At 59.8% G+C, this 23,664-nt stretch overlaps 2 protein-coding genes across 6 annotated transcripts in view; one reads left to right on the forward strand and one right to left on the reverse strand.

Moving 5' to 3' along the window:
- Positions 1-2,893: 2,893 nt before the first annotated feature.
- TTC24 (tetratricopeptide repeat domain 24) lies at positions 2,894-9,059 on the reverse strand. 5 transcript variants are annotated; one of them, XM_082702310.1, is made up of 10 exons: positions 9,016-9,059; positions 7,126-7,835; positions 6,728-6,931; positions 6,156-6,284; positions 5,919-6,031; positions 5,469-5,567; positions 4,470-4,558; positions 4,204-4,313; positions 3,508-3,604; positions 2,894-3,090 (listed from the first exon to the last, which is right to left on the reverse strand). In XM_082702310.1, the coding sequence occupies exons 2-10, from the start codon at positions 7,829-7,831 to the stop codon at positions 3,009-3,011; spliced, it is 1,629 nt and encodes a 542-aa protein (XP_082558436.1). In that variant the 5' UTR covers positions 7,832-7,835; positions 9,016-9,059; the 3' UTR covers positions 2,894-3,008. The 5 variants fall into 5 exon arrangements, with proteins under 5 accessions (XP_082558436.1, XP_082558438.1, XP_082558435.1 ...); XM_082702312.1 differs by lacking the exons at positions 2,894-3,090; positions 4,470-4,558 and having other exon boundaries at positions 3,518-3,604; XM_082702309.1 differs by lacking the exons at positions 2,894-3,090; positions 3,508-3,604 and having other exon boundaries at positions 3,611-4,313; positions 6,728-6,874.
- Positions 9,060-11,472: 2,413 nt separating this feature from the next.
- The window catches only part of IQGAP3 (IQ motif containing GTPase activating protein 3), a 35,104-nt gene continuing 22,912 nt past the window's right edge, over positions 11,473-23,664 (forward strand). The window contains exons 1-10 of the mRNA XM_082703338.1: positions 11,473-12,443; positions 14,565-14,652; positions 18,698-18,854; positions 19,484-19,561; positions 20,806-20,882; positions 21,766-21,833; positions 21,925-22,038; positions 22,221-22,399; positions 22,785-22,863; positions 23,357-23,520. Of these exons, the coding sequence (XP_082559464.1) occupies positions 12,158-12,443; positions 14,565-14,652; positions 18,698-18,854; positions 19,484-19,561; positions 20,806-20,882; positions 21,766-21,833; positions 21,925-22,038; positions 22,221-22,399; positions 22,785-22,863; positions 23,357-23,520 (1,290 nt within the window). The 5' untranslated portion in view covers positions 11,473-12,157. The remainder of the gene's footprint in view (positions 12,444-14,564; positions 14,653-18,697; positions 18,855-19,483; positions 19,562-20,805; positions 20,883-21,765; positions 21,834-21,924; positions 22,039-22,220; positions 22,400-22,784; positions 22,864-23,356; positions 23,521-23,664) is intronic.

The raw sequence follows: 23,664 nt of genomic DNA on the forward strand, positions 1-23,664 counted from the left end.
CCCCTTTATTTATTTTTGTTAAAGATTTTACTTTTAAGTAAACTCTACACCCAACATGGGGCTTGAACTCATGACCCTGAGATCAAGAGTCATAGGGTCTTCTGACTGAGCCATCCAGGGGCCTCCTCAAGATTCTTCTCTAAAACAGTGCGAGGCGTGTTTTTTGAGCATGTGCCCCGCGCTAACACGAATCAGCTCTTTTATCCTTGTGGCACCTCTGTTACTAGCCCTATTTTCCAGACTGAGAAAACTAAGCTCCAAGGTGTTGACTGACATGCCCAACGATACAGTGACAATGGTCCACAGAGCTAGGGTCCAAGCAGCTTGAGCTGATCTGTACTCTGAAGTATTATCCTGTAGGGTGAGGCCTTCCACCCGTGCAGAAGTAGGTAGAGCGCTGTCGCGGCTGACTTCATTCCGTCGCGATGTAGGAATAAAACAGGGACACACACATACCCCACCACATGCCCAGAATTTATAAGACAGCCACTGGGGGGTGTCCCGAGGAAGGAGGAGCAGAAGACCGACTTCATCTTACCACTGCCTTTCAGACTTCCAGAGTTTGCTTTGGGAAATGCCTTTAAAACCAGTTTAGGAAGGACACAGTGATCGCAGCCCTGCCGAGTTCCAGGTGCTTACCTATTTCACCCTGTCAGTCCTATGACCTGGCTTTATCCTCACATTATAGCACAGAGAAGTTAAGTAATTTTCCAAAGACCACACAGCTACGGGTTTCTGGGTGCCTCAGTTGTTGGGCGTCTGCCTTCCGCTCAGGTCATGGTCTCAGGGTCCTGGGATCGAGCCCCGCATTGGGCTCCGGCTGGAAGCCTGCTTCTTCTTCTCCCTCTTCCCCTGCTTGCGTTACCTCTTTTGCTGTCCCTCTCTCTTTCTGTCAAATAAATAAATGAAATCTTTAAAATAATAAAAAAAAAAAGAACATATAGCTATTAAATGGTAGAGCTAATGACGGTTGATACAGCACTGGCCTGACCCAGCGTCAATATTCCCGTGTGGCAGGTGCTGCTACCTGTCCCCCAAAATCCATTCTCTTCTCTTCCTTTGGCAGCAGAACCCCCGAGTTGCGTCTGGCCGCAGGGCTGCCCAGCTGAACACTACATTTCCCACTGTCCCTTGCAGCCGTGAGGCATGTACATGTGACTACATGCTGACCAATGAGGTCTGAGCAGAGGGGACGCAAGTTGGCCAGGTCCTCCCTTTGGGGGGGGGGCTTATTTCCCCCCCCCCCCCCCCCCGCACTTCCTCTTTCCCTCCTGCCGGCTGGGAAGAAGGGCTCTGCTGCCGCCGCCGAGCAGCCATTTTAGACCAGGGCAGGGGAAACCTGTGTGGGGGTCATGGGGCGTCCTGTGGACTCCCCGAGCTCCGCGAACCGGGGCTGCTTTCAAGGGAGAGGATCAAATTTGTCTCTGTCCCTATTTAAAGGCAGGGTACGTCGGGCTTTGTTAACAGGAGGTGGACCTGCGTCCCACACAAGACATCGTGAATGCCTGACGAGATGCCAAGCAAGGTGAGCCGCCGTGTCCCCAGACGCCTGTTCCATGTGCGGCACAGGCTAGGTCCCCGGCAGGCATTTTAACGGCTCCTCAAACTCTCAGGGTGAAATACTTCACAGTGTATAGAAGCCCTCTTCCCTGACACGAGCGAGAATGGGTTATTTCATTTCCATTTAAAAATGCATCCGTTTCGGGGCGCCTGGGTGGCTCAGTGGGTTAAGCCGCTGCCTTCGGCTCAGGTCATGATCTCAGAGTCCTGGGATCGAGTCCCGCATCGGGCTCTCTGCTCAGCAGAGAGCCTGCTTCCCTCTCTCTCTCTGCCTGCCTCTCCATCTACTTGTGATTTCTGTCAAATAAATAAATAAAATCAAGAAAAAAAAAATGCATCCATTTGCCATCTGTCAGAGTGCGGCCGGCGTCTTCTGGAGCCCAGGACCGGAGCTCTGTGACCTGAACCTCATTACGGGTCACCTGCACTTTCCAGGCTGCTTCCTGGAGGTGGAACAGTTAATGGCGTGTTTGAAGCAATCTGAGTGCAAAATTCATCTAGTTTTTTACTATTTTGCCCCAAAATGTGATCATCGTCTTGCTCACATCTCATTCACAGTAGTTTTTGAATTGACTCACCTTAATCAAGACTTCTAAGGATTCAGCTTCGTTTTCATACAAACAGGGCTTGTTTTCACACTTTGTTCATCAGTTTGTGTAATATTTAATTGAATCATGAGTTCCAAGAACACAGGCAGTCGGTGTGAGCACATTGGGTACCAACACAATCAGCCCCCGAGCAAGCCTTAGCGTAAACGGGGTGGCAAGCCGCTCGGCACTCGCCGAGGTGCTCCCCGGCCGGGTTTGAATCCTGGCTTCCCCGCTTCTCAGTTGTGTGGCCCGGAGGACACCCATGTTCTCCCTGTCTGTGAAAGGGGGTCGTCTGCCGTGAGAGCTGCCGGAGAAAACCCTTGGGAAACGCTCAGAGGCCGGTGTGCTGGGCGCTGACTGAACCACACACTTTCCAAACTGTGGTGGCCGCTGACGGCAGCGTCCGGCACGCCTCAGGGGCTGTGTCCCCAGCCCGTGACTCTCGTGGGGGCGGTGCAGTCCATCTGTGGGCTGAGAAGTGTCCCTGTAGCATTTCAGCCCCATTTCCACTTCGAGAAGGGGGAGGTCTGGAGCGAGTCCATGACTGCAAAGCCTGCTGACCAAGATGTCACAGCTTTTAGAGCAGCGAGGCCTCGGCAGCCATGCGGTCTGGATCCAGAAGGAAAAAGGGGAAATTCACAGTCCATTTTCCCTCTTTCTTTTGCCCGTTGAGTCCCAAACTCCCAACAAGGAACAGACGGAACACCTCAGTGCCCGGACTGCAAAGGCCCTGTTCAGCCGACAGAGTTGCCCTCTTGCCGGTGGTGTTCCCTTGTGTGTCCATACGGCACCGGACAGCGGGGAAGAGCCTTGGTCCCAGAGACCACAGAGGCCACACTCAGGGCCGGCAGAGTGGGGTCACATGATCACACAGAAGCCAGACTCCGTGGCTCTCCTCTGACGGCTTCTTCTGGGGGCTTCCCTGGGCCAGCCCGACCACCTGCGGGAGGCAGGGCAGGGCTTGCCGGTGGGGTGCTGGAGAGAGGGCACAGGGCCGCCCGCCCTGGTGGCAGCTCCTGGCCCTCGCCTCCCTCCGCTGCTAGGCTCCGGGGCAGGAGGGGGAGGTTTGAGCGCACGCCCCCACCCCTGACCCTGTTTAGTTCAGCAGGATTGTCCCTTTCTGGGGGGGCTCCAGTCCGGCTGTGCAGGAGACAGGGAACACCCCAGGCTCTAGAGCTGGGTGACCGTTGTTCCCACGGTTCAAGGCCAAAGACAAAGAGGCTTCCCCAATCACCGGACCACATCTTCCCCCAGTTTGACCAGCGATCATGTTCTGTTAAAACCATCCAAAGTCAGATCCTTTCCTACTCCTTTTATCCATTCTTCAGGCCTCCTCCCCTCCCCCACAGGGACCTACCTATTGGCTTGGGGGCCACTGGGTACCAGAATGCCAGGGTGCTCCTTTTGGAGGGGGCCTTGGCCTCCAAGCAGGAGATGGGCCCCGGTTCTTGGACCTGGATGGAGACGGACAGCCACATTCATCTGTTGCCTCTCTGGACCAAGAATCACATGGTGGGAAGAGAAAGCTTTGGGAGAAGAGCAGGGCGGTGGGGGCGGGATGCGTGCCCTGGTCACTGACAAGGAGGGTGCAGCAGAGCCTGCGCTCTGTACAGGACAGGTGTCCGGCGACAACTCGCCGCCGTCTGGAGGACACGCTACAAACAAAACAGGGCATTCCATTTGGAATAGCGTGTAGCCAGGGACGCTGCCCGCAGAGGTCGGAGCCTCTTTTACCAGCAGAAGCAAACAGGGAGCTAGGACAAGATCAGCACCCGGTACCTGGCACGTCGCAGGCCTTCAGTAAAACCAGGTGCTCTAAGGTCCACAGTTCTAGAGGCTAGGAAAGCCGCGGAGGCCAGGGGGAGAGGTGACTGCGGAAGGGGAAGCTGGACAGGGTCCTGAGACATGAACGGGACAGGAGCGGGACGGGGAGGGCTGGACGGCCTCAATGGCAGACCAGGGCCAGGGGCCCCTCGGGGAGCCGGAGGGGTTGGGACAGCACTCCCATTTTCGGGGAGGAGGCACACAGCCCGGCGGGCCTGCTCCCACTCACACTCCAGTCTCTGCGCCCGAGACACCACGGGGACATCATCAGGAAGCGGCTGGTCCTCTGTCTCCTCCTGGCTCTCCATGCACTCTTCTTCTTCCCACCATCTCGAAGACCTGGAGGGGTGGGGAGCAGGGGGGAGAGAGGCACCAGGCCAGCCCCTCCTCCCTGGGGTGCCTGCAGACCCCAACCCCCCAGCCAGCGGCCGCGTGCCTCCAGCGCACCACCCCTCTCCCCCACCAACCCTGGAGCCCCAGCCTTGCCCCACTCACCTGTGTGGCACTTCTGCCCCACCCCTTCCCGCCCCGGCTGGGGGCCCTGCTGCCACCCCTGGAGCCTGGGTCCTCCCTGGCGCCGAAGTCTGGGAATGGTGGGGAGCAAAGGGAACTGGCTAGGGGTGTATCTGCGAGTGTGCGTTCTCTGCACACGCCATGGCCCCCCAGACACACAGACGCGCTACAGACAGCCTGGGTCGTGCCACCCATGGGAGAGTGGAAATCCGTGGTGGGGTCTCGGCTAGTGACTCTCAAGGTAGAATCAGGCTCCCCATTATCAGGCCTGGCCAGAGCCTGGCCTCCACCCCCACCCTGCCTGGAGCCTGGGGGGGGGGGGGCAAAGTCCCAGAAGGCTGGTGGCCGCCAGTCCTCTGCCCCGATCAGAGTAATTTCATTTTGCTCGAAAATTATAAATCCAGTGTCCTGGTCTTTAAGAGAAGACATAAAACTCCCTTAAATACATAGAATAGAATAAATACCGAAGTACAATTTTAATTCCTGGAGGGGAGTTGGTTGCCTGAGAGCATCTCAGCAGAGACAGGGTTGGGGGGAGCCGGAGCGGGAGGGGGCGGTGAGACCTGCGCGGACGCGCGCGCAGCTCCGCCTCCGGGGACAGGCGCCCCCACCCGGAGCACAGCCCCACCCTGTGGCCTCGTGGAGAACTGCAGCCATGGCCTTGCTTTCCACCCCCTCCGGGTCGGGCCTGGCATCCTTGATGGCAGCTGACGCTCAGCTGCTGGGTCAGGTACCACTCAGCCAGACACCTGGCACAGCCCAGCGCTGGGAGATGTGCCAGAATCCTCCGCCCACCTCCCCACCCCGGGTGTCCACGGAAAAGTGACCCGTGTTTCCTCGCCAGGCCCCCCTCTCCCACCCCCGGCGGATGAACCCCCAGGGCCCAGGCAGCATCCCTGACAGGGTCAGCTCTGCCTGCCTCCCTCTCCTTCTCAGGGTGGCCTCTCCCCACCCCCAGGTCCCTGTCCAGGGTCACCTCACCAGCGTGGACGTTGGGACAAGCCCAGCCTGCGCCAGGTGCGTCCTCATGACATCGGCCAGCTTGGCCACCAGCCGGTCCCGCACAGAGTCTGGCTCCTTCTGGAGAGAGGGTGGATAATGGGGGAATGGGGAGGGTCTGGGCTCTGCGGTCGTCTGCAGACTGGGGAGGCAGGAAACCGGACAGGGCGGAGGGAGGGGGGCTCTGTCTTCCTTTCTCTTCTACCCCATCCCCATGCCCTCGCCCGGATCTTGCTACCGCCTGCCTGGAACTGTGAAGGGACAGGTTCTTCCTCTCAGCAGAGTCCCGGGACCTAGCACACCGCGTACCCGATGTGCGTTTGGTGAGTGGATGGAGAGTTGGCAAGGAGAGGACCGAATGCGGGACGGTCCGCAGACGAGGCTTGCTGGAGGCCTAGAGGGAGAGCCGGGTTCTGGGAGGGGTGGTCTCACCTGACTCCGGGCCAGCGCTTCCTTATAGTAGCGCAAGGCCTGGTCGTGCTGCCCCAGTCTGGCTGCCGCGGCCCCCAGCCCCTCGCAGGCCTGCCACTGCCCCTTCGTGTCCCCTGGGGAAGACAGCCCGGAGGTCTTCTCTTGGGTCCCCGCAGCACCGACCCTCCCTTCCAGAAGCCACCAGCCCCCGGGACCCCTGGCCTGGCCCCCTTGGCAAGCCACCCGCTAAGCCCTCACCGGTGTCCCGGGCGGCCTGGAGGGCGTGCAGGTAGCTGTCTCGGGCGGCTCCGTGGTCCCCCAGCTGGCTCAGGGCGAACGCCAGGCCGCCGAAGCTTCGTCCCTGCTCCCGCCGTTGCCCCACCGAGCCTGACGACAGAGCCAGTCCCATCCCAAGAGGGGACCTTGACTGCTGAGACGTCGGCCCGCAGCCCCGGCAGGCACCCAGCAGTCGAGGTGCTCAGCCCCAGCACCCCTCCCCAAGGCACCACAGGGATGGCGGCTCCCCACAGCCAGCCTCTCCTCAGGCCTGAGTTTTGGCCAGAAGGCATCTCCACCTGCCCGCTGCCCCGGGAGACCTCCTCTCCCAGCCGGGGCTATGCCCTCTGCCCACTGCTGCCTTCCCAACCCCAGGCCTCGGCCTCTGAGCCCTCATCCCCCATCCTGTCCGCCTGCCCCATCTCCTGCACCACCAGCCCTCCCCTGGTTCTGGACATTCCGGCCCCATACCCCGCCCTAAAGTTCTGCCCACCTTGAGCCCCAGCTGGAGCCCCGCTGAGTCCCCATCCCCTTCCCCAGGCCTGGGTACCCACCATGCAGGTCAGCGGCCTTCTGGTGAAAGTCCCGAGCTTCCTGATGGTTGCCGAGGGCACTTTGGGCCGCCCCGAGGTTTCTCAGCACTGTGGCCTCCTCTCCTGGCCCCTGACACAGGGGCAGGGCCTGCAGGAAGGCCTCTGCTGCTAGCGGGAACAGTTGGAGCTGGGAGTAGCTCAGGCCGAGGTCAACGTAGAGCGGCCCTGGAGGGCGTGGCCAGGGTCACAGGTAGCGGGGCCAGTTGCTACTGATGCTGCCTCAGTACGGCCCCTGTGCCCCTCTCCCGGGGTCCTTTGCCCTTTCCCCGGCCCACAGAGAAGCCTCTGCCGGCACCTCTCAGAGCATCACTCGGTCTGAATGTCCCCAGACCCACACCTCCTCTGCCCGAAGGCCTCACCCAGCAGGCTGCTCTGAGGGCTCCTCTCTGCAAACCTCCGGCTCTCCTCCAGCACCTGCACCACTTCGGCCACCCCGTGCTGGCCGCTCTCCAGCATACACGCCGCCGCGGCCCCCGCGGCCAGGGCTGCGGCCTGGGGCTGCCCAGCTTGGGCATAGGCCTGGCTCGCCTCCTGCAGACACTGGGCCGCGAGCTCAGGCTGTCCCAGGGCCCGGTAGCAGGCTCCCATTTTTGCCTGGGCTTGTCCCTGGTCGCCGAGTGGCCGGTAGTGGCCCAGGGCCCTGCGGTACCAGGCCAAAGCTTGAGGCAGCTTGCCCAGGGCCTCGTAGGCCAAAGCCACGTTGAAACACTGGTCTCCATGACCTCTGCCCTGTGCCTTCTCTGCAGGCTGGGCTCGCAGCAGCAGCTCCAGGCCCCTAGCTGGGTTTCCAGTCTCCACATAGGCGGCCCCCAGGTTGAAGGCACAGGCCCGGAAAACAGGGGTGTCCCGAGTTTGTGGGGGCTCAGAGGCCAGGACGAAGGCCCTCTGGAAGCAGGTCAAGGCTTCATGGTTCCGGCCAGCCTGTAGGGCTCCATGGCCAGCCCTGGTGAGGGCTTGGATGTTGGCCTCCTGCTGGGGCCGCTTTCTCTTCTTCTTCTTCTTCTTGGAGCTCGAGGGTTCAGGCTCAGGCCCTCGGGGCACAGCCTCAGGGTTGGAGAAAGACATGGTGCTGACAGTGGGGAGCAGAAGGGTCAGTATGTTACCCTTGCCTTCCTCCAAAGCAGGATCCCTCCAGGGTGATTCGACCCTACTCCTGCCCTACTATCACCTCGGGGTGTCAAGGCCTTCTCTCTGTCGTCGTACTTTGCCTCAGCGACCGTCCCGGGGCCCCATCAAGCCTTCCTCTAATGTCCCAACTCATTCTTAGTCCTTCGGGACTAAGTAACAATGCCCTCCAGAAAGCCTCCCCCCTCGACCATCTGGGTCCTTCTGGACTCCCAGAGCACCTAGGCTTGTGTCCTTCACGGCGTCCGGGTTAAAGTTGCTGACTTTCTTGTCTGTCTCTCCTGCTAGATCAGGGGAGATCTGAAGGGGCCGGCACAGACCACGTTCTCCATAAACGTTCACGGACCGAGATGGACACAACGATGCGAGCGCACCTTACACCCCTGAGCTGTGCGCTGGGAACCAGCTTAACGAGGGGAAAGCCATGTAACATACGTGTTGCATACATGTTCCCACGCCCACACGATCCTCACTGAGGGAGCGAAGGAGCAGACCGAAGAACATGTGGGGCCTCTGCCCGTCGCCGCCTCCATGCTGCTCCTCCCCGGACACCCAGCCACTCACAAGGACGGGTGCTCCCGCTGCCTGATCCCAAGGTGTAGATCAAGCCAGCCATCAGTGAGCGCCTGCTGCATACTCGGGGAGCGCCTGCGGCATACAAGCAGCCGCTGGGCTCCAGGGGCACGGGAGCTGAACGGGCTAGTGAGTTGGCAAGGAGGCAGCTTGGCAGGCAGAACGCTGTCTCTCCCTTCACTGCCCACACCCTCTCCGGGGACCTCTTTCCCCATGGCCAGCTAGTCCTGGTCCCCCAGCACCCTGCGGTGGCATCAAATATGCTTTTCCCCACCAGAATCTCACCTCTCCCCTGGAAAGGCGAAGGAAGCCTTTTCCTGAGCTCTACCCCCAGGGGCCGGAGAAAGGCGTGGCAGAGGCTCGGCCTGGGCTCTCAGCTCCTCTCCTCTCCTTTGTCCCTCCCCCTCTTTTCTGAGAGAGGCAGGCAGAGGTGATCCTCCTTTTAAGGAAATTCCCCGTGACCAAGAACACCTAGGAATCTTGCTTTCAAGGGCCTCATCCGTGGGGCGTCCCTAGCTACCCCCCACCAGGCCTTGGGGCCCCAGCCTTACCTCCCTCGATTTCTCTGCTGCTGGCCTTCTGGAATGGTCCCTCTGGCTTGGGTTACCTGGCCAAGCTCTGAGCTCAGAGCCCTGGGGTTACCAGACAACCAGGTACCGCCCTCCACTCCTAGGAATGTTTTGATGGACAGCTCAGGCGCCCTCTCCTGGTGCTGCGCCACTGACAGCAGTCAGGGGTCGGCTCGGTTACCGGCATTCCATTGCCCCTCCTGTCCCCCTCACCCCTGCACACACCCCTCACGCCCCTCCCTGCAAGCAAGGACTCAAAGCGTGCTGGCTTGTTACCAGTTACGACCTCAGGGATGCTCTGTCCCGTACTGTCACTCTCTGGAGGAGAGGACCAGGCTCAGGAAGCAGGTGGGACCACCCCGAGGTCACAGAGCAGTGGTGGAGCTGGGATCAGAACCCGGAGTTTCTGATTCTGGGCTAATCAGCCTCGGATTCTTTCCAGTGCACTGTGACTGCATGCTTTAATGAGGCCTGAACTGCTCTAGAAGTGAACCCTTCCACAAGCACACAGACATGCGCACTGGTACATTTCACATTTGGGAGTGGGGTTAAAGTTGATGATCAGGAAGGGCCTGGAGATCAGAAGAGTCTCTTTGCTTTCCCAGTCCTTTTCCCAGCTCCGCTGATCTGCAACCTCCATGTTCTGCTTAATGAGAGGACAGCAGGCCCCAGGACGACAGGTGCCTGCGGGGCTACCCCAAGCAGGGTGGCCTGCAGCAGAAAGAAAACACCCTCATTTCCTGGCAGAGAGGTCTCTTTTAAGTAAAGAGGCCTTTGCCAGAAACAAAATTACCAGGAAGCCACTGGCCCTCCCCCACCCCCTGCACTGGGCAGCCTTTGCTGAGGGCCTGCGTGGTGCTGGGTGCCACATATGGGGCCCACGGCCAAAGCAGGCTTTCTCGGCCGCCACCGCTCCTGCCTACAGGCTGGCCTCCAGGATGCCACCAGAGCCTGCCCAGGACCAAACAGGCAGCTCAGGCTGTGGCCACTCAGCAGGCTTTCTTTAAGAGAAAAGCTTGGGGAGGAGGCGGGGACTGAAACTATGCTTGCCAAGTTCCGCTGACCTCTCCATGTCCTAGGGACCCTTTCTGAATCACCTGCTTGTTTGATTTCCACTTTAGGTGACGTATCCTTGCCACTGTCTCCTCTCTTAGCCTCCAGGCTCCACTGTGTCCTGGATCCTTCTCTTCCCTGTTCTCCTTTGCTGCCTGTCCACCCTTGAATGCAAACAGACCCCACCCGTCTGCCCTTTGTGTAGACACTTCCATGAACGCTCCAATTAGTCCTCTGACTTTCCTACTAATGATAAGCCTGTCATTTCTAAAATTAGATTCTAGACTCGGCTCGTCCATGCGAAATTTCTGTATCCCCCCATCCACCCATCCCCCGTTCCTGGCGTCAGCTGGAACCATGGGAGGCATCCTTGACCCTGTACTTGGTCCTATTGGTTCGACCTCTGAGCCCTCTCCCCATACTATAAACACTCAGTGCGTGTCATTGCCGCGTGTGGTCCCTAATGCCGCTATGCAAGAAATACTCTCCTGCGGCCCTGATTCCGGCGCCTGTTGCACTGGGATGGTGGAGACAACGTTGAGTCAGCTGGGTTGGCCCCTCCTTTCTGCCACGGCGGAGGCCAAGTTGGAGGGAGTATGAGATGTTAAGACTTGAAAGGGAAGGCCCGTTGGGTCCTTAGCCGTCTCCTTACTATCGTCTTGGGCCCCGAGCCCAAGTGGAAGAGGGGGTAACTCATCCGGGCACCTCCTTTCTGGCTGGGTTGGGGGTTTCTGTATATAAGGGCCTCATTACAGCTCTGTTCCCTGTGAGGGTCCGGCTGCCCAGGTCCTTCCCGGAAAGCAGGGAGTGAGACCTCTATCAGCAGGAGTCTAGGTTCTCACCACTTCCCAGCGTGGAGAGCAAAGGAGAGCGGTTCTCGCCTCAGGGAACACCCACGTTCCCCACGTCTCCCACCATTTTGTCTCGACTCTGAGTCGCTTCTGTCTTCTGAAGGTTTGGAGATTTTCTGTTGTCTGCCCCTTCAAGTCTCTCGCCTGGGGCTAGGAGCCTAGGCTGCCTTGCCGCCTGACTGGGCATTGGTGGGTCGGTGGGGGGGGGGGGGGGGAGGGCAAAACGGAAGCTGCCAGAGGCGGACGCCGACTGGACGATATGGCAGAAAGCCGTCATGATGGTGTTTACTAGTTCAGACCTCACTATCTCTCGCCTGCACTGCGGCCGCCCGCTCTCAGGTGCCCTCTGCCCCAGCTTCAGCGTGCTCAGAGCTCCTCTGCAGAAAGAATCTTTATAACATGCAAACAGTGTACAGTGTTCTTTGGCTCCTGGCTGTTCCCTGGCTCTTCCCCGGCGCCATCCCGAGGCCTCCGCCTGCTTCCCGCCACTGCAGCCGGGCGGCCGTGCCCTTCCAGGCTCTCTTGGTCCCTCTCCTTCTGTACAACCACACTCGCTCGTCATTTCCCGAACTCCCTCCGCACTCCTGCAGGTGCTGTTTCACTGACTGAAATGCCTCTCTCCTGTGGCCTGATGAATTCTTGCTCCCTTTCCAACCCAGATCAGCTGCCGCCTCCACTAGGAAGTCTTCCTGTCCTTCACTGCCCTTAACCTCATTACCGCAGTGACCTCATCCCCTGGAATATCCCCGATTTCTGATGTGGTTGACTCTATGACCGTCACTCAGTCCAGAACAGTAGCTTTAGGGCATGAATTATACTGACTTTTTAAAGGATTGTATTGTTGTTGTTTTTTAAAGATTTTATTCATTTATTTGACAGAGATCACAAGGAGGCAAAGAGGTGGGGGTGGGTGGTGGTAGTGAAGCAGGCTCCCCGCTGAAACTATGACCCGAGCAGAAGGCAGAGGCTTAGCCCACGGAGCCACCCAGGCGCCCCTAAAAATCGTGTTGTTTTTTTAAAGCACCCTGTGCACCCGCCGAGGGGCTCGAACCTACGACCCCCCAGGTCAGGAGCGGCGCGCGCTACCGACTGACCCAGACACGTGCCCCCAGTTCGGCGGCTTTCCCTCCGCATCCACACTTTCCAGTTCCCTGCAAGGTGGCCTGCACGTTAACAGGAGCCAAGAAGGCTAGAGGAGGCGCAGCGGGGTTCAGGGGAGCATGAGGGGTTCAGGGGAGGCCAGGGCAGCCGAGGAACCGCAGCAGCCCCCCGCGCGGCAGAGCCCAGCGCGGACCCCGCAGCCCCCGCAGCCACCACCTCCGCACCCGGCGGCGCGGCTGCGCCTGCGCCGCCCGGAACTACAAATCCCAGCGGCCCCCGCGACTCGGGCCGGAAGTGCTGTCCAGCTGCGGCGACGGGGAGGGCGGCGGCCCGGCGGCGGGAGATTCAAACCTGGAAGGAGGAGGAACATGGAGCGGCGGAGAGCGGGCGCGGGCCCCGCGCTGTGTGAGTGCAGAGCCGGCCGAGGAGGGCGGCGGGCCTGCGCCCAGTCGGGTCTCGGGCGGGCTCGGGTGGAGGCGGGAGCGGCGAGACGCCCGACGCCGCCGCGCTTCAGGGCGTCCAGGGTTTGCTCCGGCGTCCGCGAGTCCGGGGTCCGGGCGGCGGGGGGGGCCCGGGCGGCGGGGGGGGCCCGGGCGGCGGGGGGGGGTCCGGGCGGCGGGGGGGGGTCCGGGCGGCGGGGGGGTCCCGGGCGGCGGGGAGGGTCCGGGCGGCGGGAGGGTCCGGGCGGCGGGGAGGGTCCGGGCGGCCCCACCAGAAGGCAGCAGTGCCGGGCGGCAGGCGTGCTGGCCGAGCGCCGCCGCCGCCGGGACGCCCGGAGCGCTCGGCTTCGCGGGTGCCGAGACGGTGCGGAGACCGCGGGGCGGGCCGGGGAGCCCTTCGGGGCTCGCTCCTCGGCCGTGTCCCGCGGCTTCAGCTCCGGGGGTCGGGCCGGGGCCCCTGACCCGCGTTTGCAACAGCACCGCTTCTCCGCTGCCCCCGGGGGATCAGGCGGTGGCCTGCGGGCCGCATTTGCAGAAGCACCGCTGTCGAGAGAGGCCGGGGCCGGGTCGGCGGCCGGGAGGCTGCCGCCTGACCTCCGTGCCAAAGGCCACATCTCGTTTTTCCAGCCCCCCCTCTCCGGCCAGCGGGGTCCGGAAACTAAGGCCGCGTTCAGGATCTGTTGAAGCAGAGCTAGTTCTGGACCCCAGAAGCCGGAGGACTGATGGTTTTCACGACTGTGTGTGTGTGTGTGTGTGTGTGCGCGCGCGTGTACGCGTGTACGCGCAAACCTCTGCGCATCTCACACAGCCCTCGGCTCATGACTGGGTGAAGGCATCTGCTCCCCCGTTTATTTTCCGTGCTTAGCAACCAGCGACGTTCCTTGTACACACCCTGAAGGCACTGATGGGTTTCCCACAGTGGGCGGGTGCTGTCGGGTCTGACCTAGACGGGTGTGTGTGTGCGTGCCTGTGTGTTAACGTGCTTAACTGCCGGTTCCAGTAAGCCCTGCCCCTCGTCCAGGTCACGTTGCTCAATATGCAGTATAAGGTGAAGAGCCGGACTGACTTCGAGTGTTGGGTCCAAGACAGAGTTGTCTCTCCTCAAGTCCTCTGTGTTTGTTTCGTGTGTGTGTGTGTACAAAGTTCTCTCACCCTGCTTGATTTTTTTTTAAAGATTTTATTTATTTATTTGACCGTCAGAGATCACAAGTAGGCAGAGAGGCAGGCAGAGAGAGAGGAAGGGAAGCAGGCTCCCCGCAGAGCAGAGAGCCCGATGCAGGGCTCAATCCCAGAACCCTGAGATCCTGACCTGAGCTGAAGGCAGAGGCTTAACCCACTGAGCCACCCAGGCGCCCCACCCTGCCTGATTTTTTAAAAAATGATTTTATTTATTAGAGAGAGAGCACGGGGCAGAGGCAGAGGGAGAAGCAGGCTCCCCCCTGAGCAGGGGGCCCAATTCGGGGCTGGATCCCAGGTCCAGGGGATCATGACCTGAAAGAAAGCAGATGCTTAAGGACTGAGCCATTCAGGCGCCCCACGTTTTTCTTATCTAATGCTAATCTGTGTTTCCTGAGAATAAAGATCCACCAGCCCCGGGCCTGACCAATGCCTGACGGAGAGAAGGTAGCATAGGAATGACTGGTTGTTGAGGGATGAGTCCCAGACGGTCCTCCTAACGCAGCCTCTGGGAGGGGCCTGAGAAGGATGATGCAGGCCCAGGTCTTGGAGAACTCAGAGGCTGTTAGGGATGAAATAAGTGGCTGCGCTCCCGGCCATGGAAGAGTCCGGACATCCGCGCGGGAGCCCTGAGGGAAGGGCTTGGAGTCATCCGGATGGAGGAGTCAGGAGATGGCTGGAGGGAAGGAGCACGGAGCACCTCTGTCACGGGGGTGCCGACCAGGGCAGCTTTACGGGGCGGGGGCCGAGGACCGGAGCCAGGGGTGTCAGGAAGAGGGGGGCGCACGTGGGTGCTTTGGGTCTCGGGGCAGAGTTGCCCAAGAAAGTCTGTTGAGAAGCAGCTTCAGTGCCCTGGTCCTTTGTCCAACACTCCTCTCCTCCACCGACCTTGTCCCGCTTCCCTCCTCAGACGAACGCCTCACGGCCGAGGAGATGGATGAGCAGAGGCGACAGAATGTTGCCTATCAGTACCTGTGCCGGCTGGAGGAAGCCAAGCGGTGAGCCAAGGGCCTGCCCCCGTCTGCTCCCCCGTTTCCCACCCTGCCCACTCCAGGCGCGTACCCTCTAGCAGATGCAAAAGGCCTGGGGTCCTTCTCTTTTAAGAGTTTATTTTGTTAGCGCGGTTTTGGGTTCAAGATTAAGAGGAAGGTCGAGATTCCCCAGGTACCCCTGGCCCTCTCACGTGCCCCCGGCCCCCACACGTGCCCGGCCTCCCTGTCAACATCTGCAGGCGGGGTGTGCTCGTTACTACCGATGAGCTCACCTGGACACGTAGCCTCCCAAAGTCCGTGGCTGACCTTGGGGATCACTCTGCCTTCAAAATCCTCCGTGCTCTGCCTCTTTTTGTCCCCCCATCCCGCCCCCTGGCAAGCACTCCTCTCTTCTCTTGTCTCCTTGGCTTCTCCGTGGTTGGAATCACACAGTATGAGCCTTTTCAGACTGACTTCTTTCACTTAGTCGTACGCGTTCAAGGTTCTTCCGTGTCTCTCGGGGCTTGACAGCTCGTTCTGTTTTAGCGCTGACCGGCCTTCCGTTGTCTGGATGGACCTCGGTTTTCTAGTCCGTCACCTACGGAAGGACGTCTTGGTTGCTTTCGAGTTGGGCGCTTGTGAACGAAGCCTCCATACACGGCGGCGTGCAGGTGTTCGTGGGCCGCGTGTTGTAAGTCCTGTGGGTGAATACCAAGGAGCACCACTGCCGGATCACGGGGCGGGAGTGTGTCTCGTTTTGTAAGAAATCACGAAACTTCTAGAGTGGCTGCAGCATCTCAGCGGTCCCAGCAGCCGGGACCGGGACCGGGACCGAGAGCTCCTGGTCCCGCTCGTCCTCGTCAGCATCCCGTGCGGTCAGGGCCCCAGGTCGCGGCCCGTCTGATAGGTGCGTGGTGGGGTCTCACTGCTTTCGTTTCCATTTCCCCCACGGCACGTTCTCCCCCACCTGATGGTGGGGGATCTTTCCAGACGCTCGGTTCCCATCCCTGCATCTTCCTCGGCGCCATCTGTCAGTCGGTGTCTGTGGCCCGTATTCTGATCAGTTGTTTGTTCTTGTTGTGTGAGTGTGTGTTTCAGTGAGCTCTGAGCCTGACGTGGGACCCGAACTCATGACCCCAAGATCAAGAGTCTCGTGCTTCACCCACTGAATCAGCCAGGCACCCTGTTCTCTGTGTATTTTTTTTTTTAAAGATTTTATTTATTTATTTGACAGAGATCACAAGTAGGCAGAGAGGCAGGCAGAGAGAGAGGAGGAAGTAGGAACAGAGACCCCATGTGGGGCTCATCCCAGGACCCTGAGATCATGACCTGAGATGAAGGCAGAGGCTTAACTCACTGAGCCACCCAGGTGCTCCTCTTTGTTTATTTCAGATACTAGTGTTTTTAAATTTTTTCTTTTTTTTTTTAAGATTTCATGTATTTATTTGACAGAGAGAGAGATAGCGAGAGAGGGAACACAAGCAGGGGGAGTGGGAGAGGGAGAAGCCTGCTTCCTGCTGAGCAGGGAGCCCGATTCAGGACTCGATCCCAGGACCCTGGGATCACCACCTGATCCGAAGGCAGACGCTTAACGACTGAGCCACCCAGGCACCCAGATACTGGTCTTTTATTAGATACGTATTTTGCAAATATTTTCTTTCCTTGTCTTCCCATTTTCTTTTCTAGAGCAGAAGTTTTTCATTTCATTTCATCTATTTATTTATCTTTAAGATTTTATTTACTTGAGAGAGAGCAAGAGAGCACACGAGCAGGTAGGGGAGGGGCAGAGGGAGAAGCAGCCTCCCGCTGAGCAGAGAGCCCAAGGATGTGGGGCTCGATCCAAGGACCCCAAGATCACGACCTGAGCTGAAGGCAGGTGTGTAACTGACTGAGCTAGTCGGGTGCCCCAGTTTCTCATTTTAATTAAGTCCAGCTTATCAATTATTTCTTTCAAAGATTGTGTCTCTGGCATTGTGTCTAAAAAGTCATTGCCTGGGGTGGGGGTGGGCGGGGAGTCATCGCCGGGGCGCCCGGCCAGCTCAGTCTGTAGAGCATGCTACTCTTGATCTTAGGGTCACGAGTTCAAGTCCCATGTTGGGGATAGACATTACTAAAATAAAAATTTTTTAAAAAGTCATGGCCACACCGAAGGTCACCCGGTTTTGCCTTGTGTTCTCTTCTAGGAGTTTTACAGTTCGGTATTTGACATTTAAGCTGATAATCTATCTTGAGTTGATTTTGGTGATGGGTGTAAAGTCTCCGTCTCGATTTCTTTCTTTTGCGTGTGGACGTCAGGTTGCCCCAGCGCTGTTTGTTGGAGAGACGCCCCCTGCTCCTCGGTCAGCGGTCAGCTGGCTGTTGTGCGGGTCTGTTTTTCTCCCTTCTGTCCCACAGGTCCGCCCGTCTTTCCCTGAGACCACTCTGATGGTCTGTGGTCAGACGATCACAGATGACTGTGGCTCAGACGGGCGGCATCATCCTCCACCTTTGTTCTCGGCCTGCGATCTGGCGTGGGCTCTTCTGGATCTTGGGCTCTACTATAGAGGCGTGATGTCGATATCCACAAAATAAGTTGCCAGGAGCCCGCGCTGAACCCGCAGAGCAGCCGGGCCGAGCGAACGCCTGGGCGGTGTGCACTCTTCCTGCCCACGAGTGTGGGCTACCTTTCCCCTGAGTTTGTTTGTCCTTTGATCTTACTCATCAGGGTTTCATAGTTTTCCTCCGAGATCTTGTATATATTTTGCTGGGTTTATACCTAAGTATTTCATTTTTGGGTGCTAATGGACACCGAATTGTGCTCGTAGTGTCAAGTTCCGCTGGCTTGCTGCAGGACCTGGGGCAGCGACCGACCCGTGTGTGTTGGCCTTGTGTCCCACAGCCTTGCGCGAGGTTTTGTGTCGCCTTCTTTCACATTTTCCCCCCAGTCACACCATCGTGAGCAAAGACCCCGCAGCACCGCTCTGATACCCACAGACGTTACCCAGTAGTCCTTGGGAGGTCAACACGCGGCCATTTTCAAATTTTCCTGATTGTCTGGAAAAGTAATCTATTTTTTGATTGCCCTCATCAAAGAAGGTTCCCACAAAGCTCACAGGTTACATCTGGTTGTTGCGTCTCTTGAATCTTCTTTAATCCAGAACAGCTCACCTTCCCTCGCACTTCTTCACGTCACCGACTTGGAGAAGGCGCCGGCCTGCCGGCCATGTACACGCACCACATTCTGGGTTTGTTTGTTTACCTCCTTGTGTCCAGCGGCTTGCTCCTCTGTACCCCGTGTTTCCTGCACGTGGACACTGCCTCCACGGCTCTTTCTAATCCGCAGAGGATTTCTAGCATTCTCCAGGAGAGCAGGTGGCGTGGGTAGGCCGGAAGTCAGGTGGCTGTGGCTGGGAAGGCACAGAGCGAGGCGTGACTGGCTCTCTCTGAGGATAGAGGCTTCCCTGGAGGCGTCCGTGCGCGGACGTTGGGAGGTCCCATGCCCCCTCCCCCCGTGCCACCATCGGTGACAATCTGCTTCCCGAGTCTTCTCCCCACGCACTCATACCCATTAGCTCGTGTCACACGGTGTGGCTCTGAGATGTGTGCGTGCGCAGGGGGTGCTGCACAGAGCAGGTCTTCCGATTCCAAGGGCTCTGGCCTTTCTGTCCTTTTGTGCGGCTCCCATCACCTTGGGGGTTTCCCCACGAACCCCATTGTCATCAAAGTTGGGTTCTAAGCTGTGTAGACATAACCCTTCAGGCCTGGGTTCTCAGAAAACTCGCAGAGAGAGAAGCGAGCAGACGTGGTGCTGTGGGACAGGCGTGCGAACCAGACCGAGAGACAGGGTCTCGCGTGCAGCCGCTAAGGGCCTCCCTGCAGACACACAGGTTCAGGATCCATCAGGGGAGATTCCTGGGGGTGAGCAGGGGCCCAGGACTGGCCATTCTGGCGCCTGTGGCAGCTTGGGATCCAGTGGCAGCAGCTAGAGCAGGGCAGAGGGAGGAGCTGGGAATAGGACAGGACCCAAGAGTCCGGGACCCTGTGTGCTGGGGGATGGGGTGGCGACGGGCCCTGCTCTGTCCCGCACTTTCAGCTGGATGGAGGCCTGCCTGAAGGAGGAGCTCCCTTCGCCGGTGGAGCTGGAGGAGAGCCTCCGGAACGGGGTGCTGCTGGCCAAGCTGGGCCACTGTTTTGCGCCCGCCGTGGTCCCCTTAAAGAAGATCTATGATGCGGAGCAGCTGCGCTACCAGGTGGGGAAGGGAGGTCTCTACCTTCCAGCTGCTTCCTCTCAAGCTTCCCCTTCTCAAGGCTGTGACAGTAGGGCGACCGTATAATTTATTGTCCACACCCGGACATGGTTGCAGATGAAAGGGACTGCTCTCAGTCACTGCACGGGGCCACCAGGAGTGGCTCGGGTCCCCTGGCTGGACACTGTGTGCAGGCTTTAACAGCAGAGGACTCTTGCTAGCTAGGTGTTGAGATGCCCCTGGTGGGACGCTGCTAAGCCAGTCGACACTCAGAGGCTTATGGGCTTTGCCGCCGTGACGATATTCCTGGGCCGCTGCCTCTTCTGTGTGCCCTGGCCAGCCCAGCCCTGTCTCCTCACCTCACCTCTGGACTCCCCTTTGCCGGGAAGCCTTCCTGGGTAGTTAATCCCACATCTGCGCCTTCCTTCCCAAATGTCCTGCCGGCTCAACCTTTCCTGGTGGTTTTCGTCTGTCTGTGTCTCTCTGTCCTGGGGCTTGGGGGATGGAATATGGGAAACCCATAGGTCAGGGTCCTCCGGCTCCTCCTGCCCTTCAGGCTTCCGAGCTGCGGTCGGGGCTCTGGCCACGGGGAACCCTGGAAATAGATTCTCGTCTCTTCCCTTCGCTTTCAGGCCACCGGCTTGCACTTCCGGCACACGGACAACATCAACTTCTGGCTGTCTGCAGTAGCCCACATCGGCCTGCCTTCGGTAACGCTGGGCCTCGAGATTGGGGTTCATCTTGCCCCCCGCTGACTCCCACCCCCTGTGTGCACGCTTTGTCCCCCGGGACCCTTCAGCCCCCACCTCCTTCCTCTCCTGGGTGAACTTGATCGGAGGATTTCGATGGCGGCTGCCTGTCTCTCAACCATGCCACCTGGCGCTGCCTCTCCTTCCCGTGGGTGAGGCAAGTGGAGGGAGATGGAGGCTCCCTTACCCCAGCTGCAGGGTCCCCACTAGTGAGCGAGGCCGCCGTGTGCTGCTGGAGATGGGCTCACGGGAGCCAGCCTTCTTCCCAGGTTGACAAGCGAGGCCACGCCACAGGCCACATCCCTTGGGGGTGGACTTGGAAGCCTAGCCCCTGGACCCCCGCCGAATACGTGCTATGTGTCCCTCGGGCTCTTCAGACCGTACATGTTTCTTGACTGTAAAGGGGTGTGGTGACCCCCCTGGACCCACCCTGGGCAGTTGTCAGGAGGACTGGGTGGTCTGCGCGGTTCCCTCGGCGAACGGTAGAGAACTGGGCGCATGAGGGCACCGCGGGACTCCACCGTGTATGTCTTCCTCCGGGGAACTGGGAGACAAGGAGGCGGCCGCAAAGAGAGCCTCGGTGGGAGGCAGGGGCAACTCAGGCGTCTGTCCTCAGTGAGGCGGGAACTCTGTGAGGTCCCCAGGAATCTCAAATGGCCGAAAGGCTTTGGGGTTAGACCTCAGCAGTCCCCAGGGGGCACGGGTCGCCATGCTCCAAGGACTCGGTTCCTCGAGGGGCCCCCACTGCTCAGAGGCCTCTGGCTGAGCGACAGGGGTGAGTTCCCTGCCCCATCCCTGACACATCCGTGATGGCGTGGGCCTCCGTGGGCCTCTGCGGGAGCATGGCCGCTTGTCTGGCGAGAGTCCATGGCCAGGAGCTCAGTCTCGCTGTGTCTCTAGGACGCACAGGGGGCCTCATTCTCCTGGAGGATATGGCCCACGTCCTACAACCTTGAGAGACCTACCTGTGTCTAGTGAGCCCAGGGCTGTGTCTGTGGCTAGGTTCAGTATGTGGCCCCAGGGCCTTTCTCTAACACTGAGTGTGTAGGTACAGTGCTGGCTGTAAATGGCCGGGGAGACGGGCGTAGCAGTCACAGGCCACAGAGAGCACACAGCCGGGGGGAGAGGACACCGTTCCTTGTCCCTCTCTCTGTGGCTCCTGTAGTGGTGTTTCTGATGGCTGTAACCAGCTGGCTTCTCCCCAGACTTTCCTCCCGGAGACCACAGACATTTATGACAAGAAGAACATGCCCCGGGCAATCTACTGCATCCACGCGCTCAGGTGAGGGACCTGCGCTCTCGTCCTCGGTTTCCTGTGGGTCGATGCAGCCGACAGTGGGCAGCAGGCGTGGGAGCAGGAAGGAGGGCGGGTTGGCCACAGGAGCACTTCTCAGGAGAAGGGAGACTGTAGAGGCTTGCGGCTGGGTCTAGGTTTAGGAGCGTGTGTTTTTACTGCAGAGAGAGAGAGCATGCGCACAAGCGGTGGGGGGCATAGGGGGAGACGTGGACTCCCCGGGGAGCATGGAACCTGACGTGGGACTCGATCCCAGGACCCTGAGATCATGTCCTGAGCCAAGGGCGCTTCACCCACCGAGCCACCCAGATGCTGCTCGTGTGCATCCAGCAAACGTGGACACGTTTGTGTGTGGCTCGTGGGGTGAAGGAGAAGGGCGATAGGGAAGGTCTTCCGCTGGTGACTGGGGCCCAGAGGAATCCAGACAGGCCCCATCAAGAGCGTCGCAGGTGAGGCACTTAGCGTGAGTGGTGACCGCTGTCTGGCTGTACCCACGGCCGGCCATGAGCAACCAATGGCTAAATCCTAGATCCTAAAGTGACCGACCCATCCCCGGGTCTGCCTTGTTGCCTCCTCCTGACTTCATTTCCCACGTCCGCGAGCCGGGCCTGCGGGTCTCAGCTTACGATGTCCCATCTCCAGACACTGCTCCAGCCGCGCCCCCTTCTCTGGGGAGTGCTGATCCCCCCAACCTCTCCACCATCCCATTCCTCTTCTGCAGCACTTGTCTCGGGCTTGCTTCCAGTAACCTCACTCCCCGTGGACCAGGGGGCCTTGGTCCCCACGTCAGGGTCCCTGTGGTATCTCACACGGACCCACACGTCCAGCACACCAACATAAATCGGCCCCAACGCCTTTCCTTCTTTTCCAGTCTCTTCCTCTTCCGGCTGGGACTGGCCCCGCAGATCCACGATCTGTATGGGAAAGTGAAGTTCTCAGGTGAGCCCAGCTCCTTCCCCAGCCGCCTGCGTGGGAGGGTCTCGGGGGGAGGCTCTGGCCCTGAGGAAAGGCTTCTGTGGTGTCTTTGCAGCCGAGGAGCTCAGCAACATGGCCGCCGAGCTGGCCAAGTACGGCCTCCAGCTGCCTGCCTTCAGCAAGATTGGGGGCATCCTGGCCAGTGAACTGTCGGTGGACCAGGCTGCGGGTAGGGGCCGGGCTCTGGCCTGCGAGGGGCGGGCTTCATGGGAACGGGGAGCCTCTGGGCCTCAGATAGATTCTGGGTGCCGCTCATCGGTAGGGAGGCTGCCAGGCCTGCTGGGTGGGGAAGGGGATGATATCAGAGCGGCGGCGGCTGGCCTCCTGACCCTGGTCCCTCGCCCTTCCCAGTCCACGCCGCCGTGCTCGCCATCAACGAGGCAGTGGAGCGGGGGGTGGTCGAGGACACCCTGGCGGCCTTGCAGAATCCCAGCGCCCTGCTGGGGAATCTCCGAGAGCCTCTGGCGGCCATCTACCAGGAGCTGCTGGCCCAGGCCAAGGCGGAGAAGGCCGCCAGTGCCCAGACCCGCGTAAGGAGCCGCCTCGGGTGCTGAAAGCCGGGCGGCCCAGGAGCCCCGCAGTGGACAGGACTCCTGGGGGTCCTGTTTCACGTCCCAGAAAAGCTGTGGGAAAGTGTTGCTTGTGGGTTATTGTCGCGAAGCAGGAGAGGCACCGGGGAGAATGATGAGGACTGAGAGGAGGCAGGAGGGGTTCTGGGTTTGGGGCGGGCTGAGACGGGGACATGGAACTGCATGAGACCGACAGGAGGTGCCAAAGGCGGGCCTGGAGCCCTGGGTTCCCCAGACTTCTGACCAGACTGCCCTTTGGGAAGGCCCCTGTGGGAGGAAAGAGGTATAGACGGGGGAGGAGGAGGAGGAGACGAGGCCGGCGTCCCAGGCCTCACTCTCGGCGCAGGAGGGCGGAGAGAGCTGGGACGTGTATGACTGCTTCCTGACTCAGGCTGAGATCCAAGGCAACATCAACCACGTCAATGGTGAGAGAAGAGGCCTTGGGATGCTCTCGGGCTGAGCCCTTGTATTGGGCGGTTTGGGGGTGGCTTTTGCTTGAGCCAGCGGCCCTCATGTCTCAGGGAAAGAGCGAAAGATCCATGTGAAGAAGCAGCATGTGTCCTGCTCTGAGGCCTCCGTGCCCAGAGACGCGCCCCATCGGGGGTGCTTGTGTTTGGATGGAGATCCGTGGGTAGGGCAGAGGCGAGGGCAGGCCTTCCGGCTCTGGGTCAGGCTCCCTCCCGAGAAGGAGGTGTGAGGAATGGATTGGGGGGGGTAGGAGGGGCTACTGGAAGCCTGGGGACAGAGGGGGCCTCCGCCTGTTTGGGGCAGTGTGTCCTCAGTGTCTGGGGCGGTGCGGGACGAAGGCTGCGAAGATCCCGTTGAGGGTTTGGGGCAGGGGCGGGGGCTCCGGGGCGGTGGGAAGAATAGGGCTGGGCTTTCACATGTTGTCTGCTGTGTCGTCTTGGTCTTTTGCAGTCCATGGGGCTCTAGAAGCTGTTGATGATGCCCTAGAGAGACAGAGCCCCGAGGCCTTGCTGGAGGCCCTTCTGGACCCAGCGCTGGCCCTGCAAGGGCTCAGGAGAAACTTTGCTGGCTGGTACTTGGAACAGCTGAGCTCAGACAGAGAACAGAAAGCACAGGTCAGGCCCACAGCCTGCTCCCCGCTGTTGGCTGCGGGGTATGGGGGCGGGTCTCTTCCTTAAGCCCTGCCTCTGTCACCTGCTGGTGTTCAGGCAGGGCCAACTATGTGTGCAAAGGATTACATCACCCCAAAGCCTAAGGGC

Source organism: Mustela nivalis, assembly GCF_964662115.1.
Source record: "Mustela nivalis genome assembly, chromosome: 16".
Classification (NCBI taxonomy): Eukaryota; Metazoa; Chordata; class Mammalia; order Carnivora; family Mustelidae; genus Mustela; species Mustela nivalis.

Excerpts from the sequence above, each read along its gene's own strand:
- TTC24 (XM_082702308.1), bottom strand. The coding sequence starts at position 7,831 with ATGTCTTTCTCCAACCCTGAGGCTGTGCCCCGAGGGCCTGAGCCTGAA. Across the intron at positions 6,932-7,125 it reads CCCTCAGAGCAGCCTGCTGG|GGCCGCTCTACGTTGACCTC; the intron begins GTGAGGCCTTCG and ends CACGCCCTCCAG. Across the intron at positions 4,314-4,469 it reads GGGGCAGAAGTGCCACACAG|GTCTTCGAGATGGTGGGAAG; the intron begins GTGAGTGGGGCA and ends CCACCCCTCCAG.